Consider the following 23,414-nt stretch of genomic DNA (forward strand, 5'->3'; position numbering starts at 1 on the left):
GTCACACAATTTTGACAATATTTTGGCCTCTATTTTACACATTAGGGGCATATGCAGTTCTAACCCGGATTCGTCACGTGTATGTGATGTAGGACATAAGGTACCTTGGCGCTAAGGTTGGTTTCCACAACGGCACCTGGCTTCTAGTGAAACAGTTTGTCAGATCTTGATGGGAAAGATAAAAGCCTTGGTTTGATGACATTGTGGAACAGTGGCAAGAAGATACCAACATTGTCGGTTCATTAGCATGTCAGACTATTGATATGACTTTAGTAAAAGGGGAGCAGCCGTTTTGTAATCCCTCCTTTGTGATCATGATTGAACGAGGACATTTCGCGTTCATCCCCCGCAACATGTTATCATTTCATCGCCAAACCCGACAAAAACATGGATAGGTCAGGGGTAAACTGGTGCCTTGTGGTATTTTTGGATTTCTCAATAAATGTTTTCCCCTAAGAACGGAAGTACATGTGGTAGTATAGTACTCTCCCTATCTTCATGACATGTTTTAGAAATAAAATAATGCTGTGGTTATAATTTTACATAAAACTCGAAAATCTGAATGATGGGAGTTATTTTGCATGCTTCTAGTTTCAGGGAATGATTAGTCACGTCGCTCACATGTGTAATTACTGACTCACAAACAACCCACCGAACACATTGCTGTCGGATGAAAACTTGTGATTATGAGGGTTTCATACACATACACATACACACATTCATAAATTCAAAGTCCAGTATGATGTGTTTGTAATGGAATTTAAATGAGCAAATAATGAATAACTTACTTACTCATCGGATGCAGCTGTACATCAAAGTGTGCAATTGACAACCATGTGCATATACATGTGACATAGACCAGCTGTTTGGGTGTATGTACCCTAAAGCTCCGCTGAAGCAACATGGTGAAAATGTATATATATTAAGCTCTATAAAACACGCTTTAGTTGGATTTAGATAAAGCCTTGTGTATATCAATCTACGCTTAAATACATTTAAAATTTAAAAAGAATTATAACTTCTTATAAATGAATCGAGTATTTATTATCTCTGTTGTAAGGAACGCAGTCAATGTATACTCTTACTTATTTACCATGTGTCTTATACACAACGTGTATGAGTATAGTGTTACGTATTTATCATCTTTCTTAACACAACACAACGTATAACTGTATAGTCTTACTTATTGATCATCTATCTTATAAGGAACACAATGAATAAGTGTATAGTCTCACTTATTTATCATCATTCTTATAAGGAACACAATGTATTAGAATATAGTCTTGCTTATTTATCATCATTCTTATAAGGAATACAATGGATAAGTGTATAGTCTCACTTATTTATCATCTTTGTTGTAGGGAACACAATGAATAAGAGTATAGTCTTACTTATTTATCATCATTCTTATAAAGAACACAACGTATTAGAGTATAGTCTTGCTTATTTATCATCTTTGTTGTAAGGAACATAACGTATAAGAGTATAGTCTTGCTTATTTATCATCTTTGTTGTAAGGAACATAACGTATAAGAGTATAGTCTTGCTTATTTATCATCTTTGTTGTAAGGAACATAACGTATAAGAGTATAGTCTTGCTTATTTATCATCTTTGTTGTAAGGAACATAATGTATAAGAGTATAGTCTTACTTATTTATCATCATTCTTATAAAGAACACAACGTATTAGAGTATAGTCTTGCTTATTTATCATCTTTGTTGTAAGGAACATAACGTATAAGAGTATAGTCTTGCTTATTTATCATCTTTGTTGTAAGGAACATAACGTATAAGAGTATAGTCTTGCTTATTTATCATCTTTGTTGTAAGGAACATAATGTATAAGAGTATAGTCTTACTTATTTATCATCATTCTTATAAAGAACACAACGTATTAGAGTATAGTCTTGCTTATTTATCATCTTTGTTGTAAGGAACATAACGTATAAGAGTATAGTCTTACTTATTTATCATCATTCTTATAAACAACACAACGTATTAGAGTATAGTCTTGCTTATTTATCATCTTTGTTGTAAGGAACATAACGTATAAGAGTATAGTCTTGCTTATTTATCATCTTTGTTGTAAGGAACATAACGTATAAGAGTATAGTCTTATTTATCATCATTCTTATAAGGAACACAATGTATTAGAATATAGTCTTGCTTATTTATCATCATTCTTATAAGGAATACAATGGATAAGTGTATAGTCTCACTTATTTATCATCTTTGTTGTAGGGAACACAATGAATAAGAGTATAGTCTTACTTATTTATCATCATTCTTATAAAGAACACAACGTATTAGAGTATAGTCTTGCTTATTTATCATCTTTGTTGTAAGGAACATAACGTATAAGAGTATAGTCTTGCTTATTTATCATCTTTGTTGTAAGGAACATAACGTATAAGAGTATAGTCTTGCTTATTTATCATCTTTGTTGTAAGGAACATAACGTATAAGAGTATAGTCTTGCTTATTTATCATCTTTTTTGTAAGGAACATAACGTATAAGAGTATAGTCTTACTTATTTATCATCTATCTTATAAGGAACACAATGAATAAGGGAATCATTTTTCATATTTATCACTTTTCTTTTTAGAAACACAACGCATAAGAGTATAGTCTCACTTATTTGTCATCTTTGTTGTAAGGAACATAACGTATAAGAGAATAATCTTACTTATTTATCATAATTCTTATAGGGAACACAACGTATAAGAGTATAGACTTACTTATTTATCATCTCTCCTATAAGGAACACAACGTATAAGAGTATAGTCTTGCTTATTTATCATCTTTGTTGTAAGGAACATAACTTATAAGAGTATAGTCTTGCTGATTTATCATCTATCTTGTAAGGAACACACCGTATAAGAGTATAGTCTTGCTTATTTACCATCTCTCTTATAACGACCACAAATAATAAAACTAGCATCGTTGAATGTCCTTTTCTTGATTGTTTTTGTTGGGTTTCTTTTGGGGGGTTTTCTGTTGTTTTGTTTTTTATCATGATTTGATACCAACAAATATGAGTGGTACTTTCTTTGTCTAGTTCATGTTGTTCCCCATGACAGGCCGTGGACCCATGCTATCACCGAAAACAAGACAATAGTAGTAGCAGTAACAGTAGTAGTAGTAGTAGTAGTAGTAGTAGTAGTAGTAGTAGTAGTAGTAGTAGTAGTAGTAGTAGTAGTAGTAGTAGTAGTAGTAGTAGTAGTAGTAGCGCGGTGGGCGAGCTGGCTAAGGCGCCAGGCTAGTGATCCAGCGAGGTTGAGGTGTCGGGATCGAGCCCACCTGTGACCGGGTGTAAAAACCTTGGAGTCAACTTTGTGTGCAGACTCTTTCAGTGTTGTCACAACCCCTAGTGTACAGTACACAACCCTGTGCACTTAAAAGAACCCACGAATCCGTTGGTATATGACCAGATGCTGGCCACATGAATACGTGCAAACACCTAGTTGCGGGTACAGCAACGTGCAGTGAACTTGGACAAAATACTGTGACTATTTGTCCCAGTCCACCCACAATGGGTACCTCGTTAGGATGAGAAAGCCACAATAACTCGGTGCGCCTAGTGGCTGCAAGAGTTGTATACTCCCCAGGGAGTTGAGATTGATAATACGATGTGCAATTGAGATTGACATCCAATGATTGAGGGAAAAAAATATTAGCGCCTTGAGCAAGCACTAGTTGCCTGGATATGTGCGCTATATAAGTATCATATAATAATATAAAAAAATAGTAGTAGCAGTAGAAGTTTGATACATTTAATCAGTGGTACCAAAATTAAGCACATGTCATAGGGAATAAAGCACTTATAATTATCTGTAAATTTCCAAGTTGCTACGGACCATTTACCCGTTGCCAGTGACATTTATGGAGAAGCATTTTGTTAAAGACCCAGAGGACAAATGAGATTACAGACTCGCATCGACAACACTGGTAGGTCCAAGGGACGCAACTCCGCATATCATATTGCCGTGCTTCCGAATTCTGGTTCACCGAGAGAAAAAATCAAAGTGAAACTATTCAGTGTGCATTGGGTGCCCACAATGAAAACGATGTATGATGGCATATAAACGAGTTATGACAACAAGACTGATACTTACGTGTGGATCGACGGAGTGGGCGATGGCTAGGCAAATGTCAACCCACTCCAATAAAACATACGGGGGCGGTGGGGTAGCCTACTGGTTAAGGCGTTTGCTCGTCACGCTGAAGACCCGGGTGCGAATCCCCATATGGGTACAATATGTGAAGCCCATTTCTGGTGTCCCCCACCGTGATATTGCTGAAATATTGCTGAAAGCGGCGTAAAACCAAACTCACTAATAAAATGGTTAGGTCCCGTATGGGTGTAAAAACAAACTGGTCGGTTTGCAGGGGTATATCTTCAAAGTCGACTGGTTCTAGACAATGGGCAGTCAAAGTTTTTAGAAACGGTACGGTTAATGCTAAAATGTTCACCTGAAAATAACTGGACAAGAATCACGCTGTAAAATGTCATTTTTATTTAGGCTTTCACTGGGACGGTAATTTCTAATGTCTACATAATAAATAATACAAATAGTTTATAAAGTTTATAGCACTAAAAAAAGCAACTTTGAATAACATAACATACAATGCATAATCTAACATTATTTATAAAAAGAAAACTGTATGGCACTACAAATGACCATTTCCTTGTGAATTAAATTAAATGTATAATTCATGGTGACAGCAAATACCTCAAGGTGTCTAGTCGTCTCTCCAAATATCTGTACTTCTTTTTGGGTCAGTCTTTGGCCAGCATTGTACTGAAGCATCTTTGCCTCGTTCAGCCCCTGTTCATCTGCCAAGAACTTGGCCATCGATCTGGAAACGGTTGGGATGTTGTTTTCCAACAACCTTCTTGAGACGGCCATGTCAACCCTCGAGGTTGTTGTTTGTGCGGGGACCGTCAGTATTTTTGGTACAGTCGAAAAGATTCACCTTGAATTCGTTGTGTACAGGTTTGTGATTGTTGTCTCAAGGTATTTTGGAAATTATGTCGTTCACTGTTGAGATTGATCTGCAGACTTTCTGAATGCATCTCCTCGAGATTCTTTCTCCCCTTTCTCCTTGTTCACAAGAAACATATAACCATTTACACGTATGTATCTTCCACCATGAGAAGTAGAAAGAAACGTATTGTGCATTTGCTATAACTGATGTTGTGGAAATGAGGATGAAAACTGTCAGTTCTAACATTCTTATAGCATGCACGTTTATGTAAGAGTGAGTGAGTGAGTTTAGTTTTACGCCGCATATTCCAGTTATATGGCGGCGGTCTGTAAATAATCGAGTCTGGACCAGACAATCCATTGATCAACTGCATGAGCATCGATCTGCGCAATTGGGAACTGATGACATGTGTCAAACAAGTCAGCGAGCCTGATCACCCGATCCCGTTAGTCGCCTCTTACGACAAGCATAGTCGCCTTTTGTGGCAAGCATGGGTTGCTGAAGACTTATTCTACCCCGGATCTTCACGGGTCAGTTTATGTAAGACATTGAATAACTCACTACTAATGAACTGAGTGAACTAAACTCACTCACTAAACCCGCTGGTTCACATGTCATATATCGTTGCCTGAGTGGACACATTTTACATTTTGTAGAAAACCAGTGTCTTAATCCCTTAAAAACAACACGTTTTCACAACGTCAAAAATCAAAGGATTTTTACCTCGACCCAAAGGTCGAACTTACGGGACTACCCCAATAAAACATACTGACGAACAAAAGAAAGTACACGCCAGTTTGAGGGGTGTTTTTTAAAAAAACTCAGCGTAATTATTTTGAAAAGAGTTACAAGTCACAAACATCGTGAACGTTGTGCCAGGTGTGTACTTTCTTTTGTTCGTCAGTATATTATTTCGCGGTTACATACGTAGTTAGATATTGCTCGTCACGAAGAAGTCCCGTCGTTATTATTCTGGACTAAGCCAACACTCACTCATTTTTAGAATCAGGTTGATCATGTTTCCAGATGTGTGTGCACAGTACACGTGCACTGGCATTCAGCAGCATTTCAGACTTGTCCTTGACCAAACTGACGTTAAGGCTGGGACGAGTCCAAATTTTCTACCTGGGTATCCCACCCCCTACTACTCTACCCTACCCGGATACCCGTTATGTTAATTCCTGACATCAAATTTGTAGGAAATGGCAATATATTCTTCAGCTCGGAGGCTAAAATTTCAAGTTTTTCAATATCTTAACCATGTATTATATTCAAAAGAAGTGACTGTAATTATGTCTAAATCTTCAAAGACAATACAACCTTTTAAAAATGAAAGAATATCATATAACATATTACATTGTTTAATCTATTGGTCACATGATCATAACGGGTCCGGGGATTGAGACGGGTACCCGGGTCCAACTCATTACCCACGCTTCTCGGGTATCCGGGTTACCCGTCCTAGTCCAAGCTGACATGCCATGACGTAACTGAAATACTGATCAGAGCGGTGTTAATCTGAACTCATCCACTCGCTCTTTCCGTCGCGCATTGGTGATTTTAGTGTCCATCTGAGACAACCAGAGTTATGTCCCTTCGTCCATATGCTTTCCATTCTCATTTGGGTTTGTATGCTAAGTTACACCAGAGACCATATAATAGTATGGTCTCTGGTTACACACCACCAAATGTTTTCCCATAGACTTCTATAGTAACCTTATATTTTTTTTTAAATATCCAGGCTATCAATAGCCATTCCAAGTACACATGGGTACACTCTGGCCTTTAAACTACCATAAAACAAAATATCAGGCCAACTTGCCCGGCTCGTTTTGCGAGCACAGGAAGTGGAACACATAAACCCCAGTTCCGCACCAAATGTCACCTGCTGGAAAATATCTGTACACACAATAAGCATATGTGATGGTGATAAAAATGACAGCACTAAATACTTAAAATTGTGGTAAGTTTTAATTACTGGTTGGATGTGCTTTTAAAAAACAAACATCTTACACTATTTCATCCAATCACAGCTGTCACATGTCTCTGTCTCTCTTCACATGTGATACTGATTTAGTGTAGTGAAACCTGCTACGGTAAGAGAACCGGCAAACGGAAACAAATATTCGAGAGTATACCGGTTTAAGTTACGACAACATGACAGTCGATCTGATCTGGGAAACATTTAAGTAGCGGCCATATATTTTCCCGTGCTGGTACTCGAAACACGGACCTTCTGATAATGATTTTAAAGGGGGGTCACCCATTTTGTTCGGTGGGGGGTGTGGGGTGTGTGGGGGTGTGTCATCAAGTTTGAACACATGTTTTAGGGGGTCAGCAATTTTGTACATACAAATATTTAAAAATTATGCTTAAACATTATCATAAGGTAAGGGAGGCAGGGGTGGGGTGGGGGTGTCATTGATTTTGTACATGAGATGCAGGGCGGGGTCACTTACTTTGTACATAAATTTTAGGGGTGGGGGTGGGGGTGGGAGTTGTCATTCACATTGTACATGCTTCTCCATGAAAATCATCATCACCCTCCCTAGCCATAAATTATGAACGGTCCCTATAACAACTGTCAAAATTAATGGTCTATGGTGATTTATTTATCAACCGTCTTGAAAACCGTCAAAATCAAGAATGACACCCCATGTACGTGTGTGGGACTACTGCGTTGTACACGTGCATACCATGCGTTGTGTTTAGGGGCGGTGATAAAGAGAAATGGTGGTGCGTTCATAAGATGTCTGTCTTTGAAAAGTTTGTTAAGCCTATACATGTACTTCATATACAAATTCGAAGTTCCCCTACATTCATGAAGAGTACATATGAAAGTACGCATGATATTGCACATTCAGCATCACCCAAAATAGCCTCTTTAATTATGGTGATGTTGGCAGATATGTATGTATCATATTATGTGTGGCTGACATATAGCGCCGTCACTACGACCATCCGTGTCGTGGCAATGATTCTCCGTTTCCTAATGCCCCGTACATAACTTGTAATGCCACCACACGGTCACATCTACTTGAGTTTATCCACAGCTAAAATCTGCATGACTTCCCTGTCATTCCCGCCATCTTGTCCGGTGCGTTGTCATGACAGCACGGGAGATAACTCTTGTTACTATTGTCTGGTACTGTGTGCGTAGCAAAGATCAAAACTGGGGGAAACACGTGGGAAGTATAGCATGGAGTTTGAAGGAAACTGAGTCACCCTGCTCCATCACAGCGGACGCTTCCCATTGTCCCCCAAATCCCACGACCCCCCGACGACGAGCAAAGAGGCTGTGTCATGGATATATGGCACCACCCCATGATTCACCCACGGAACCAGTGTCACAGAATGACAAGGTTCCCGGCTAACCCTATATAATGGCACAGACTCAATGGTCAACACAGCAGCTGAACACACGCTGACCCACACATAGATCTGTGTCTCAGAGAAAGGTAAGCTTTCTTGTTTTGAGTGAGTGAGTTTGATTTTACGCCGCTTTTAGCAATATTCCGGCGGGGAACACCAGAAATGGACTTCACACATTGCACGCAAGTAGGGAATCGACCCCGGGTCTTCAGCATGACGAGCGAACGCTTTAAGCACTAGGCCCCATCGCCCCTGTTCTTGTTATACAAAATATAATAGGTTAATCGTTTGTATATCTGTTAGAAGACAGATATTCATTTACAGATACCTACTTAAGGTAAAAGTGAATGATATTGCTGGACACTCTGGTGTTATGGATAACGTATTTCAAAGTCTGATGTTACGGGTAAAACACAGGAAGCATTGCTGCAGTGGAAAGGTTCTGGAATTTACAATTAACGACCCAATTAGTCTCAGCCGATGATAAACTACTTCATGTTCCTAAAACTAAAACAACGATGGGCCCGGGCGAAGTGGGTCTATGCTTTGCAGCTCCAAAACTGTGGAATGCTCTACCACTGGAAATCAGAAATTGTCAAACAAAAGACTCTTTTCTAACTCATCTGAAGACTTATATTTTTTCCGCTCACTTCAACAAGTGCCGTTGAGCAGCCATGTTTAATCTGGAAACCAGACGCTATACAAATCAATTATCATTCATTCATTATCATTCATACGTCAAACGTGTTTCACATTTGGAAAGACACGAGACACAGACTCGCTATGACAGACTGGATGACCTCTGTGTTGTTCAGCGTACAACGGAAGGGGCAATATGTATATAACTTACTCATTAGTCATTAAGATAGAGAGGGCTATACAAGCATATTAAATACTTTATACTATTGGTACACGTTACTGTTCCAATTTTTAAATGTGTCCTTGACACCCGGTGTCCATTGACCTGGGAGACTCGTTCATAGTACCTCCTGCTGTTTCTTCAGGGATATATTGGTATTGGCCACGTGCCCAGTGCCTTGTTCAGGATGTATATATTAACATATTGCTATTGTTTTAACTGTGAATGTAGTGATTTGATGACTGGGGAAATAGAATACAAATGCAGGTATTATTCCATTAATACTTTAACTCTTATCTCTTATTCAGAAGCATGCAGTCCTCCATCTCCCTTCTGTGCCTCGTTGTGCTGGTGTGTGCTCATTCCACTATGTCTGACACCCAAGACACCCTGGACACCAAACTGTCACGTCCTAGACGCTCAGTGGATGATATCGTGGATGGACTGACCAACAAGTTCAGCAAATATCTCTCGTCTATTTTCGACCTGGATGAGGATGACTTCAAGGACATCTTGAAAGCTCTGGGGAAGCTGAAGTTGGCGGTACTGAAGGCAATCCTGAATAAATTCTTTGATTTGAAGGACAAGCACCACGATTTTGGAAGCGCACAGAATGTTCAGAGAGTGTCTCAGATGATGGAATCTTTGGAGGAGAATATCCAACAGCGGGATATCTTGGATGGACTGACCACCAAGTTCAGCAAATATCTGCCCTCTATTTTCAAGCTTGACGAGGATGACTTCAAGGACATCTTGAAAGCTCTGGGGAAGCTGAAGTTGGCGGTACTGAAAGCACTCCTGAATAAATTCTTTGATTTGAAAGACAAGCACCACGATTTCGGAAGCGCACAGAATGTTCAGAGAGTGTCTCAGATGATGGAATCTTTGGAGGAGAATATCCAACAGCGGGATATCTTGGATGGACTGACCACCAAGTTCAGCAAATATCTGCCCTCTATTTTCAAGATTGACGAGGATGACTTCAAGGACATCTTGAAAGCTCTGGGGAAGCTGAAGTTGGCGGTACTGAAAGCACTCCTGAATAAATTCTTTGATTTGAAGGACAAGCACCACGACTTTGGAAGTGGTGAAAATTTCCAGAGGGTGTCCCTTTTGATGGAATCACTGGAGGAGAACATTCAACAGCAGGAATTAGCTAGCGGTAAGTATTGTGCATTGTAGCCTCAGCTTTACCGTTACACGACAAAACCTGTCAACAGAAATTAAAAACAGATAATAAAGGCATTTCTATAGCAAGCGTTTTGTATGTCACAAATGACACAAAATATACTTTTAAATAGATAAAGGACACAACATAGAATACCGATAACTACATATGATATGAGATCAATGTGAGTGAGTGAGTGTGTTTAGCAAAATTCAAGCAATATCACGGCGGGGACACCAGAAATGGGCTTCACACATTGTACCCATGTGGGGAATCGAACCCAGGTCTTCGGCATGACGAGCGAACGCTTTAACCACTAGGCTACCCCACCATCCCCATGTATGCTAGAATAGTGCATATTGCAATTAGAGTAACATTATTAAATGTTACTCTTTTGTTGTTATGTTCTTTTGAAATTGTATATGATGTTGGCGTTTTTTCTTATTTCAGGAGCTTCTGCAACAAATGTCGCCATGACGTCATTGATGATTCCACTGCTGCCAGTGATAGCTAAGGTCATAAACTGACCTGTGATGACTGTAATACAGCGTGTGAATGTCTGGGAAATACATTTATATATTTGTATAAATATATCTACGTGTTGGTATTCTTTTGTGGTCGAAATACATGAACAGTTTTTTTCTTCAGTGAGTGAGTGGGTGGGTGGGTGGCTGAGTGAGTGAGTGAGTGAGTGAGTGAGTTTTAAGCCGCTTTTAGCAATATTCCAGCAATATCACGGAGGGGGACACCTGAAATGGGCTTCACACATTGTACCCTTGTGGGGAATCGAGCCCGGGTCTTCGGCGTGACGGGCGAACGCCTTAACCACTACTGACTGACTGACTGAGTTTGGTTTTACGCCGCTTTTAGCAATATTCCAGCAACATCACGGCGGGGGACACCAGAAATGGGCTTTACACATTGTACCCATGTGGGGATTCGAACCCGGGTCTTCGGCGTGACGAGCCAACGCTTTAACCACTACGCTACCCCACCGCCCCGTTAATCTTCAGTAATCCTGGATTCAATTTGTCCCTATAATTGACTGAGAAACAATTGTTCGGTTTATCAGGGCGTGTCATATTGACACGGGACAGAAGCCAAGGGAAGACGTTTTACTCTGGTTAACCCATGAGCACGTATATGGAGCTGGCAAATATGGGTGGTCAAGCTCGCTGACTTATTTGACACATGTCATCGGTTCCCAATTGCGCAGATCGATGCTCATGCTGTTGATCACTGGATTGTCTGGTCCAGACTCGATTATTTACAGACCGCTGTCATGTAGCTGGAATATTGCTGAGTGCGGCGTAAAACTTCACTTACTCACTCACTCACAAGTACTGACACGTATACTCGCATGTTCTAACAAATACACGTCCTTAAACACTACACGTACAATTACTTACCCGTGGCCCAACAGTGTCTGGCGCCTTGCCTCGTGACTACTATCTTGCCTAATGTCTGCCAATAAATCACATACTGTGCAGTTACGTGAACGTAGGTTTCGCTGTCGTGCTTAAATCGTTAGACAGGGGCGTAGCTACCATTATGATAAAAGCCCCGGGTTATTCATGATTTTTGCTTAAAAACTACTATTTTTTTGTTACTCTTGCCAAAAATATCTACAAACACTTTTTCAGAACAATTTAAAAAATGGTAATCCCTCTATGAATCATGATGACTACAATATTCTTTGATAACAAAGTATTATCAATACAGTCACCATGTACAGTAAACATGTTAATATTCTTCATTCATATCATAAACCGCCTCCGTGGTGTAGTGGTTAGAGCGCCCGCCCGGAGAGCGGAAGGTCGCGGGTTCGATCCCCGGCCGCGTCATACCAAAAGACGTTAAAATACGGTACTTGTTGGTCCCTGCCTGGCGCTCCCTGGGTACAACAAGGACTGGTCGGTTCGGAGTCAGTATAATGTGTCTGAGTGGGGTGTTCATGCTTCACTGTGGCATGGTATCTCAGTGGGCTAGCACTATAAATCCAGCTTCAGTCTGGGCTAGTACAAGCAGCTGCACATACACACACACACGCATGCACGTCGTCATATGAGCGAAATATTCTCACGTAAAAAACCCAATGTCCCACACGGGTACAATCTGTGAGTCCCCATACAGGTCTCCCTCGCCGTGATACTACTGGAATATTGATAAAAGAAAGCTCACTTACAAACGTATAACGGAACCACTGCTGTTGTAATTGTGGTAACGTAGATGGTAGAGGTGAGGTGAGGTGAAATTGGGTTTTACGTCGTGCTTGAGAATATTTCGCTCATATGACGACGTGCATGCATGTGTATGTGTATCTGCGGCTTCTTGTACTAGCCCAGACTTAAGCTGGTTTTATAGTGCTAGCCCACTGAGATACCATGCCGCAGTGAAGCATGAATACACCACTCAGACACATTATACTGACTCCGAGCCGACCAGTCCTTGTTGTACCCATTAATGCCCAGCGCAAGGCAGGGACCAACATGTACCATATTTTAACGTCTTTTTGGTATGACGCGGTCGGGGATCGAACCCGCGACCTTCCGCTCTACGGGCGGACGCTCTAACCACTACACCACGGAGGCGGTCGTAGATGGTAGAAACGAGCTAACCAGTTACACTGAGTACTGTAATGTCGTCAACTTTAGATTTTGTGTTTGGATCCCCGGGTACTGTCTCTCGAGACCTACAATCGTTGAATTGTATTTCTTTCACTGTAGGTGTACCTAAGACGAACAGAGTTATGTCCCTTCGATCGCGTGACACTCGTTTCCGCATTCATCACTTCTCGTTTCCGTAACATGAAAAGCCTCGGCGTGGCCCTCCGATAATGATAAAAGACAGAAGGAGAAACGCAGCGTCCTTGAGAGGATAACATTTTATTGTTTTTGTTTGTGTTGAGTCGTGTTCCTTTGTTGGTGTTGTTGGTTTTAGTTGGGGTTTGGGTTTAGGTGTTTTATAGGTTTTGGCCTTGGCCTTTTGCGTATCTTGGGTACAACGAGGTTGACCAGGATTTCGAAGCTCCCATTCGATTGTACTATGGATATACACCGTATCATTACAGCACTTTGGGTGGAATAAGTTTTAAAACTGTAAAAGAAATAACATGTATAGTTTGGCTTCGTACGTTTTAATTGTAAAAGAAATTTAAAATTCTGCTTAAAAAAGCTGCAACTTTACACATTCTATTTACCTGGTTCCAGGGTTGTCAAATTACACGTGGAATTAGCTACAACGGAAAATGCTGACAATATGTCATTAATGTGGTCGTTCAGTTCCATGTTTTATGTGAACAATTTCGTGACAATGTCGAGCTGACAGGAAATATTATCGGACATGTCGGTGTTGAAACGTGTGTGTCATTGTTTACATCTCGCCCAGGTTACGACGACTTTCTCGAAACTGTTTTCCTTCTCTGAAAGTCTCTGAAAGTAACGATGGGCCTTATTTCGGTGACGTATGCTTTGCTATAGGATCGATGAAATGCTAAGAAAAACAACTAACTACCCGTTCTCAGGTTTTTCTACAGTGTTGCTCATAAGTGAAGCGCCTGCGCAACATACCCCGGGAACCAGTCTGGGAATGGGTCAAGGCGAAAAGGAAAACACTTTGAACATCATAAGGAGGCCATGACGGAAGTGGAATGAATCACCACCTCTCCACTTGTAACCGAAATGAAAGCTCGTCTCGTTTTTCAATAACCGCCAGGAGTGAAAAAATCACAACCTGAATGCTCTAGGATTGGAGTACTTGATCAGTATGATCAGGATCATTGACTTACATGCGTTAAATTAATATGTTCGATCGTCAGTTTCGTAACCCGATAACAGAGATAACAGATTTGACTTGATGACACTGATACTGTTACTTCTAAGAGAATGGCGGATCCAGTGTGAGAGTGAGTGAGTTTAGTTTTACGCCGGACTCAGCAATATTCCAGCTATATGGCGGCGGTCTGTAAATAATCGAGTCTGGACCAGACAATCCAGTGATCAACAGCTTGAGCATCGACCTACGCAATTGGAATACGATGACATGTGTCAACCAAATCAGCGAGCCTGACCATCCGATCCCGTTAGTCGCCTCTTACGCCAATCATTGGTTACTGAAGATCAATATTCTAACCCGGACCTTTATGGGTCCCCGTATGAGAGATTCGTCAAAATTCAGGAAAAGGCTCACTTAACACCGACATTCTTTTCAACAGCTATATTTTTTTTATTTTGCAACGATGAATTCAATTTTATATGCGTTTTTACAAGATATCCAAAATGATAAACGATGTAAACTTTTATACAAGATACCATGCAGGTACTTCGTTGTACAGGTACTCAAAATTACAAACTAGTCTGTATATTCCAATGCCCGTGTACGATATCAACATATTTGTTTCTGGTCAGACTAACAGCTAGTCTCTGAAATAAACTTATTTTACAGAAATAAGTGTTTGAATTAAAATAAAATACAATAAAAAGTAGCCCAAGGATTTTCTTCATTTTCAGAAACTGCGATAATCTAGACCTGCACACATTCTAGACTTCCATGTGCTACTTTGGGTATAATTGTTTCAGGGTCTGTATGGCAGGCTATTTTGTGGCATACACGAAAAGCTAATGGTTCCACAAACACATTAAACACATAAGTCAGCTTCATACTTTAAACTACATAAAGCTGTACTGAAATATTACATTTTGTAGAGTGGACAAACACAGGCTGTGTTTTCTCAGGTCACGTCTGTGTTTTTGACGGCATGAATAGATAATTATACAAGTACAATTACACATGGGTATACAAGCAAAGCTCGGTATATGTATGCGTATCAACTGACAGCACGTGTTTACAAAACTCTCCAGGTATATGTCTCCGTCAAGAACCAACCAACCAACCGTCCAATCAACGAACCAATCAATCAGTCAGTCAATCAGGTCACCAAGCATTCACACTTTTTTACGAGAAGCATATGTTACTGAGAGCTTCTTACTCGGAAACTGCAAGGGCGTGAATATAAGATATTCATTCGATGTGTTGGTATATATAGTATTAGTTACACAGTGTTTTGAAAGGGTGTACGGGACTGTAAGACAATTGTAAAGTCCTAAGTTCGTGAGGCCCAACGAAATACGGAAATTACAAGGGTCTTACAGTCCCGTACGCCCTTTCAAAAAACCATGTGACGAATTTATTAGAGATAACTCGGGAGTTTTTTTATCAAAATTATAGAATTTGAGGATTTGTTATGTATAAAGAAAGTGATGAGAATATATAAATAAAGTGATGAGAATACCGAGCGTACAGTAGTACGTATATAAGAAGAAGTTTCTGAAATAATCACACGACACGGATCTTCTCCAACATGTTTCACTTTTATCTTCAGGGAGAAGTGATATATATATATATATATATATATATATATATGTCGGTACATATTGTGACATGGTACACGACAAGATCCGGGTTAGAATTGCATTTTTTCTTCAGCAACCCATGCTTGTCGTAAAAGGCCACTTAAGGGATCGGGTGGTCAGACTCGCTGACTTGGTTGACACAAGTCATTGTATCCCAGTTGTCGAAGCTCAAGCTGTTGATCACTGGGTTGTCTGGTCCAGACTACTTACAGACCGCCGCCATACAGCTGGAATTTGCTGAGTCCGTCGTTAAACAACAAAACAACCAATCTCTTGACATGATGATGATGGATATTTTGTTCTTAGTAATGTTATGGGTATCAGTTTAGTTGATCGATGCTCCTGTTGTCCAGACTCGCCGAGATATCGCTGAGTGCGGCGTTAAACAACAAACAAAGATTCAGATAACTCAAAGGACACAAATGTAGTTTGCATAATGTTCGTTAGCGCTGTCATGGTCGAGAAGTAAGTCATGTAAGGTTTAATTTGCAGTCCACAGAAATGTATTGTGGAAATAATATATCAAAACGGGCACGAGTCTACTTTGTGCTTGTTCCAGAATGACACGAATTGGTCACAAATGGTTCTGATCTGTTTTACTTTATGTTCATTGACTGACTGACTGACTGAGTTTAGTTTTACGCCGCTTTTAGCAATATTCCAGCAACATCACGGCGGGGGACACCAGAAATGGGCATCACACATTGTGCCTATGTGGGGAATCGAACCCGGGTCTTCGGCGTGACGAGCCAACGCTTTAACCACTGGGCTACCCCCCGCCCCCTTTATGTTCACTATGGTCGGAGAGTAATATTAGGAATAAGATATGAAGGACATTTACGTATATGCGAATTAAGACCGGGTTAGAATTGATCTTCAGCACCTTTTCCTAATAGGCGACTAACCTATCCCAATTGCGTAGATCGATATTCATGATGTTGATCACTGGATTGTGTTGTCCAGACTCGATTATTTACAGACCGCCATATGGCGGGAATAGTGCGGTGTCCAACAAACAAACAAACAGTTCTGGTTAACTGTGCGTCACTTATAATAGTGACTCAATGTGTGAGAAAAGTCAGATCTGACGGAGATGGAATGCCATTTGGATGTCAACAACAAATATAAACGCCTTCTGAAAACTACCATGATCAGCCGCTTCAGCACCAGCGTCAGTCAGAGGCATCTTCTGCTATACTGAATGAATAGGAACTGTCGATACAGCCCATTCAGTTTGTACAAAGATTTAATAAAAACAGTTTTAAATTAACATGTAATTTAATAACAAACTTGGGGGATAGACTGTTGTTTTACGGAGGGGTGAGAATAAGAATTTAATGCAAAATGACGAATGCGCCCACAAAAACGATACATTACATTTCAGGAGGCAGGAAACGGCCAATAGCGAAATGGTACAGCGAAATGTCTGACCTGTATATTTTCATACACCATCTCGGCCGTTTGAGAGGAACAATAAATGCTACATTAATCTGTCAAGCTGTATGGTCAATTCCAAGCCCGAAAGTACATTTAAGTGCAGCTGCTACTGAAAATACGCTCAATGACTGATTTTGCTTTATCAGCATCACCCCAAACTCTTCTTTGATAATAGTCTTGTCATTTGTGCCGACAGATCTACAAAGGCTGCATCATGTTACGCTGATACAGCGCTCCGTCATGATGAACCCCCGTGGAAATGAGCCCCCGTTTCCTAAATGTCTCGTAAATAACACCCCCACGCGTTGTCAAATCTGCTTGGGTTTATCTACTTTTAAAATCTACACGATCGCCTTGTCATCATTGCTGTCAGACCCGTGACGTCATATGACAACACGGGAGATAACTCTTGTTGTTATTGTCTAGTATGGTAGTTGTAGCAATGATCAAAATTGTAAGTCTAAATGAATACGTCATAGGGTGTTCAGTGTGAACTATGAAGGAAACTGAGTCACCCTGCTCCATCACAGCGGACGCTTCCCATTGTCCTCCCAAATCACAAGACCCCCCTGACGACGAGCAAAGAGGCTGTGTCATGGATATATGGCACCACCCCATGATTCACCCACGGAAAGTGTCGCAGAATGACAAGGTTCCCGGCTAACCCTATATAATGGCACAGACTCAGTGGTCAACACAGCAGCTGAACACACGCTGACCATCCACATATCTCTATCTGAAAGGTAAGCGGTTTTGGTGTTATAAGAATAAGGTGTTATCCATGTGGAAATCGTGTTAGTAAATATTCAGGATTTAGTTTGGTTGCTGCGATCACCTCACAGGGGCGTAGGAACGGTTTTCAGAGCGGGAAGGAAGGTGGGGTGGGGGTGGGGGTGCTAATTTATGAAAAGTATGGTAAGGTAGATGGTTTCGTCTTGAAAAAAGTGGGAGGCTAAGCCCCCCCCCCCTCGTTCCTACGCCCCTTCCTCAACCCTACGACTGTCGTAAGTTATGTTAAAGTATGGGAATTGCGATCACCTCAACGCTACGATCGCTTTGTATTGAGTGAGTTTAGTATTACGCCACACTCAGCAATATTCCAGCTATATGGCGGCGGTCTGTAAATAATCGAGTCTGGACCAGACAACCCAATGATCAATATCATATAAAGCATCAATCTGCGCAATTGGGAACCGATGACATGTGTCAACCAGGTCAGCGAGCCTGACCAGCCGATCCCGTTATTCAGCTCTTACGACAAGAATGGGTTGCTGAAGACCAATTCTAACCCGAATCTGCATGGGTTCTTGTTCTCTGAACTGGCTATTAATGTTCGAGTATTTGATGCTATTGGACGATGTTTTTCTCACCACAGGGAAGGTGGGGTAGGCTAGTGGTTAAAGTGTTAGCTCGTTACGCCGAAGACCCGGGTTCGATTTCTCTCATGGGTAAAATATGTGTCTTTGCTGGAATATTGCTAAAAGCGGCATATAACCATACCCACTCACTCACTCTTTTCACCACAAACTCTCAATATACTCTTTAACATGCGTGTGATTTCAACCGCGATTATTTACTTTTGCACCCCATGGAGATTGGTCGAGACTGGTGATCGTTTTGAGTTTGAGTGAATTAGTTTCGCTACTTGCAACAGTAGTTCAATAACATTGTATCATCCAAAACTATGTTCCACAGGAGATATCGCTTGTGTGAGACCATTTTGACAGTAGATTTTGTACAATGCCTGACAATGCTATGACGTCATCAACTTGATGACGTCACAATGCCATGACATCGCTGCACTGCAAGTCTAATGGAAGTACAGTGTTGAGAGATGTATATTTTTCATTGAAAATAAATTAAGAATGATTTTTCATGATAAACAGAATCTCACCCTCGTGTCTACTGATATCAATTATATCAACACTCGTTGATAAAGGTAGAAATATCCTCGGCAAGCCTCGGGTATTTGTAACTTTATCAACTCGTGTTGATATAATTGATATCAGTAGACACTTGGGTGAGATTCTCTATATCTTAATCTGCGAGAAAGTCAAAAAGGATCTTTGGTAAATAACCATGGCACGCGGTGAATCTGGGATTGGAACCCATGCCAAAGAATCACGGCACGCCTAAATGACGACAACCTGGACAGCGTTTTCACTGTCCTGAGGTCGGCTCTGAACAAGGACCAATGTTCTTTAGAATGCTTTGTATTGAGTCTGTTCCTCTGATGTATTCAAACTAGCTTCATTTAGGACCAACATTAAACTAGCTAAATATATTTAATATATATTCATAATATTAAAACTTTAACTTTTATTGCATATTCAGAAGCATGCAGTCGTCAATCGCCCTTCTGTGCCTCGTACTGGTGTGTGCGCACTCCACCATGTCCAACGCCCAGGACACCCAGGACACCCATATCCGCCAGGTTACCCTGGACACCCATGTCACAACGGTCACACAGGTCACCACAACGTCACGTCATAGGCCGTTTGTGAGTGTTATCGTCGATGGACTGACCAGCAAGTTCAGTAAACATCTCGCGTCTATTTTCGACCTGGACGAGGACGACTTCAAGGACATCCTGAAAGCTCTGGGGAAGCTGAAGTTGGCGGTACTGAAGGCACTCCTGAATAAATTCTTTGATTTGAAGGACAAGCACCACGATTTCGGAAGCGCACAGAATGTTCAGAGAGCGTCTCAGATGATGGAATCTTTGGAGAAGAATATCCAACAGCGGGATATCTTGGATGGACTGACCACCAAATTCAGCAAATATCTGCCCTCTATTTTCAAGCTCGATGAGGACGACTTCAAGGACATCCTGAGAGCTCTAGGGAAGCTGAAGTTGGCGGTACTGAAAGCACTCCTGAATAAATTCTTTGATTTGAAGGACAAGCACCACGACTTTGGAAGTGCACAAAATTTCCAGAGGGTGTCTCAGATGATGGAATCTGTGGAAGAGAATATCCAACAGCGGGATATCTTGGATGGACTGACCACCAAGTTCAGCAAATATCTGCCCTCTATTTTCAAGCTTGACGAGGATGACTTCAAGGACATCTTGAAAGCTCTAGGGAAGCTGAAGTTGGCGGTATTGAAGGCACTCCTGAATAAATTCTTTGATTTAAAGAACAAGCACCACGACTTTGGAAGTGGTGAAAATTTCCAGAGAGTATCCCTTTTGATGGAATCACTGGAGCAGAACATTCAACAGCAGGAGTTAGCTAGCGGTAAGTGTTGTGCATTACAATGTCAGGTTTACCGTTAACAATATATAATGAGTGAGTGAGTTTTACGCCGCTTTTAGCAATATTCAAGCAATATAACTGCGGAGGACACCAGAAATGGGCTTCACACATTGTGCCAATGTGGGGAATCGAACCCGGGTCTTCGGCGTGACGAGGGAAGGTTTTAACAACTACGCAACCCCACCTCCCCTAGAAATGTATAAATTATTCCATCCCATAATAACGGCTTCGCAAGTCAGCGTGGTTTCGATTATTTCTCTTGGTCACTTAGAACTAATCCAGATCACATTTACCTTTGTTTGAAAATATGTATCAGAGTATCCAATCAATGTATTTCCCTATCGTCGTTCATTCATGGAGTCTAGGAATACTCAGAATAAAAATAACATTGTTTCTTATGACATGTTGATGCACAGTAGAAAATAGGCTTGAATTGGGCCCGGTGGGCGAGCTGGCTAAGGTGCCAGCCTAGTGATCCAGCAAGCTTGAGGTGTCGGGATCGAGACCACCTGTGACCGGGTGTAAAAAAACCCCTCGGAGTCAACTTTGTGTGCAGACTCTTTCAGTGTTGTCACAACCCCTAGTGTACAGTACACATCCCTGTGCACTTAAAAGAACCCACGACTCCGTTGGTATATGACCAGATGGTGGCCACATGAATACATGCAAACACCAAGTTGCGGGTACAGCAACGTGCAGTGAACTTGGACAAAGTACTGTGACTATGTGTCCCAGTCCACTCAGCTGTGAATGGGTACCTCGTTAGGATGAGAAGGCCACAATAACTCGGTGCGCCTAGTGGCTGCAAGAGCTGTATGATCCCCAGGGAGTTGAGATTGATAACTGACATCCAATGATCGAGGGAAAAAATACCAGCGCCTTGAGCAAGCACTAGTTGGATATGTGCGCTATATAAATATCATATAATAACTTCACGATACATATTGCCAGTACTTCTTTAGAGAAATACTTTATGTACCTTTCTATGTAGCTTACGCTTCTATGATGTGGTTGTTTTCTTATTTCAGGGGCGTCTACAGCTTACGTCGCCATAACGTCATTGGCTATTCCTCTGCTGGCAGTTATAGCTTAAGTTATAAACTGATCTGTAGTGGAATCATCTGTAAAATAGTGCCGTGATATAGGGAAAATAAAATGCTATTTTTATAATATGTTATGTCTGTGTGTTTTCATTCTTGCGTGACAAAACAAAGTTATTAATCATTAACGATTCTGTGTAGGTTCACGTCACTTGAAGTACAATTTCAGTTATATCAACTTGGGCCCCGTTCCACAAAGCGACCGTAGTGGTAAATCTATGTTAAAGTATGGGAGTTGCGATCACCTCAGTGCTACGACTGTCGTAAGTCTATGTTAAAGTATGGGATTTGCGAACCTCAGTGATACGACTGTCGTAAGTCTATGTTAAAGTATGGGATTTAACCTCAGTGCTACGACTGTCGTAAGTCTATGTTAAAGTTTGGGATTTAACCTCAGTGCTACGACTGTCGTAAGTCTATGTTCAAGTATGGGATTTAACCTCAGTGCTACAACTGTCGTAAGTCTATGTTAAAGTATGGGATTTAACCTCAGTGCTACGACTGTCGTAAGTCTATGTTAAAGTACGGGATTTAACCTCAGTGCTACGACTGTCGTAAGTCTATGTTCAAGTATGGGATTTAACCTCAATGCTACGACTGTAGTAAGTCTATGTTAAAGTATGGGATTTAACCTCAGTGCTACGACTGTCGTAAGTCTATGTTAAAGTATGGGAGTTGCGATCACCTCGGTGCTACAACTGTCGTAAGTCTATGTTAAAGTATGGGATTTGCGATCACCTCAGTGCTACAACTGTCGTAAATCTATGTTAAAGTATGGGATTTGCGATCACCTCAGTGCTACGACTGTCGTAAGTCTATGTTAAAGTATGGGATTTAAACCTCAGTGCTACGACTGTCGTAAATCTATGTTAAAGTATGGGATTTGCGATCACCTCAGTGCTACAACTGTCGTAAGTCTATGTTAAAGTATGGGATTTAACCTCAGTGCTACGACTGTTGTAAGTCTATGTTAAAGTATGGGATTTGCGATTACCTCAGTGCTACGACTGTCGTAAGTCTATGTTAAAGTATGGGATTTAACCTCAGTGCTACGACTGTCGTAAGTCTATGTTCAAGTATGGGATTTAACCTCAGTGCTACGACTGTCGTAAGTCTATGTTAAAGTATGGGATTTAACCTCAGTGCTACGACTGTCGTAAGTCTATGTTAAAGTATGGGATTTAACCTCAGTGCTACGACTGTCGTAAGTCTATGTTAAAGTATGGGATTTAACCTCAGTGCTACGACTGTTGTAAGTCTATGTTAAAGTATGGGATTTGCGATTACCTCAGTGCTACGACTGTCGTAAGTCTATGTTAAAGTATGGGATTTAACCTCAGTGCTACGACTGTCGTAAGTCTATGTTAAAGTATGGGATTTAACCTCAGTGCTACGACTGTCGTAAGTCTATGTTAAAGTATGGGATTTAACCTCAGTGCTACGACTGTCGTAAGTCTATGTTAAAGTATGGGATTTAAACCTCAGTGCTACGACTGTCGTAAGTCTATGTTAAAGTATGGGATTTGCGATCACCACAGTGCTACGACTGTCGTAAGTCTATGTTAAAGTATGGGATTTAACCTCAGTGCTACGACTGTCGTAAGTCTATGTTAAAGTATGGGATTTAACCTCAGTGCTACGACTGTTGTAAGTCTATGTTAAAGTATGGGATTTAACCTCAGTGCTACGACTGTCGTAAGTCTATGTTAAAGTATGGGATTTAACCTCAGTGCTACGACTGTCGTAAGTCTATGTTAAAGTATGGGATTTAACCTCAGTGCTACGACTGTCGTAAGTCTATGTTAAAGTATGGGATTTAA

General features: G+C 40.8%; 2 protein-coding genes across 2 annotated transcripts; both read left to right on the plus strand.

Annotated features, from left to right (window-relative positions):
• Positions 1–8,211: 8,211 nt before the first annotated feature.
• LOC124259090 lies at positions 8,212–10,982 on the plus strand. The gene is made up of 3 exons (XM_046693178.1): positions 8,212–8,448; positions 9,530–10,383; positions 10,840–10,982. The coding sequence occupies exons 2-3, from the start codon at positions 9,534–9,536 to the stop codon at positions 10,914–10,916; spliced, it is 927 nt and encodes a 308-aa protein (XP_046549134.1). The 5' UTR covers positions 8,212–8,448; positions 9,530–9,533; the 3' UTR covers positions 10,917–10,982.
• A 6,775-nt stretch (positions 10,983–17,757) lies between these two features.
• Positions 17,758–21,666, plus strand: LOC124259137. Its single transcript, XM_046693232.1, has 3 exons — positions 17,758–17,980; positions 19,572–20,476; positions 21,523–21,666. The coding sequence occupies exons 2-3, from the start codon at positions 19,576–19,578 to the stop codon at positions 21,585–21,587; spliced, it is 966 nt and encodes a 321-aa protein (XP_046549188.1). The 5' UTR covers positions 17,758–17,980; positions 19,572–19,575; the 3' UTR covers positions 21,588–21,666.
• The last annotated feature ends 1,748 nt before the right edge of the window (positions 21,667–23,414 follow it).

This window comes from Haliotis rubra, unplaced genomic scaffold (genome assembly GCF_003918875.1).
Source record: "Haliotis rubra isolate DU_JTF1 unplaced genomic scaffold, ASM391887v1 Scf71, whole genome shotgun sequence".
Lineage (NCBI taxonomy): Eukaryota > Metazoa > Mollusca > Gastropoda > Lepetellida > Haliotidae > Haliotis > Haliotis rubra.

What these genes read in the sequence shown, in the direction of transcription:
- LOC124259090 (XM_046693178.1), top strand. Translation starts at nt 9,534, where the DNA reads ATGCAGTCCTCCATCTCCCTTCTGTGCCTCGTTGTGCTGGTGTGTGCT. An exon ending in ACAGCAGGAATTAGCTAGCG is followed by an intron (nt 10,384 to 10,839) that starts GTAAGTATTGTG and finishes TTCTTATTTCAG; the next exon opens with GAGCTTCTGCAACAAATGTC.
- LOC124259137 (XM_046693232.1), top strand. Translation starts at nt 19,576, where the DNA reads ATGCAGTCGTCAATCGCCCTTCTGTGCCTCGTACTGGTGTGTGCGCAC. An exon ending in ACAGCAGGAGTTAGCTAGCG is followed by an intron (nt 20,477 to 21,522) that starts GTAAGTGTTGTG and finishes TTCTTATTTCAG; the next exon opens with GGGCGTCTACAGCTTACGTC.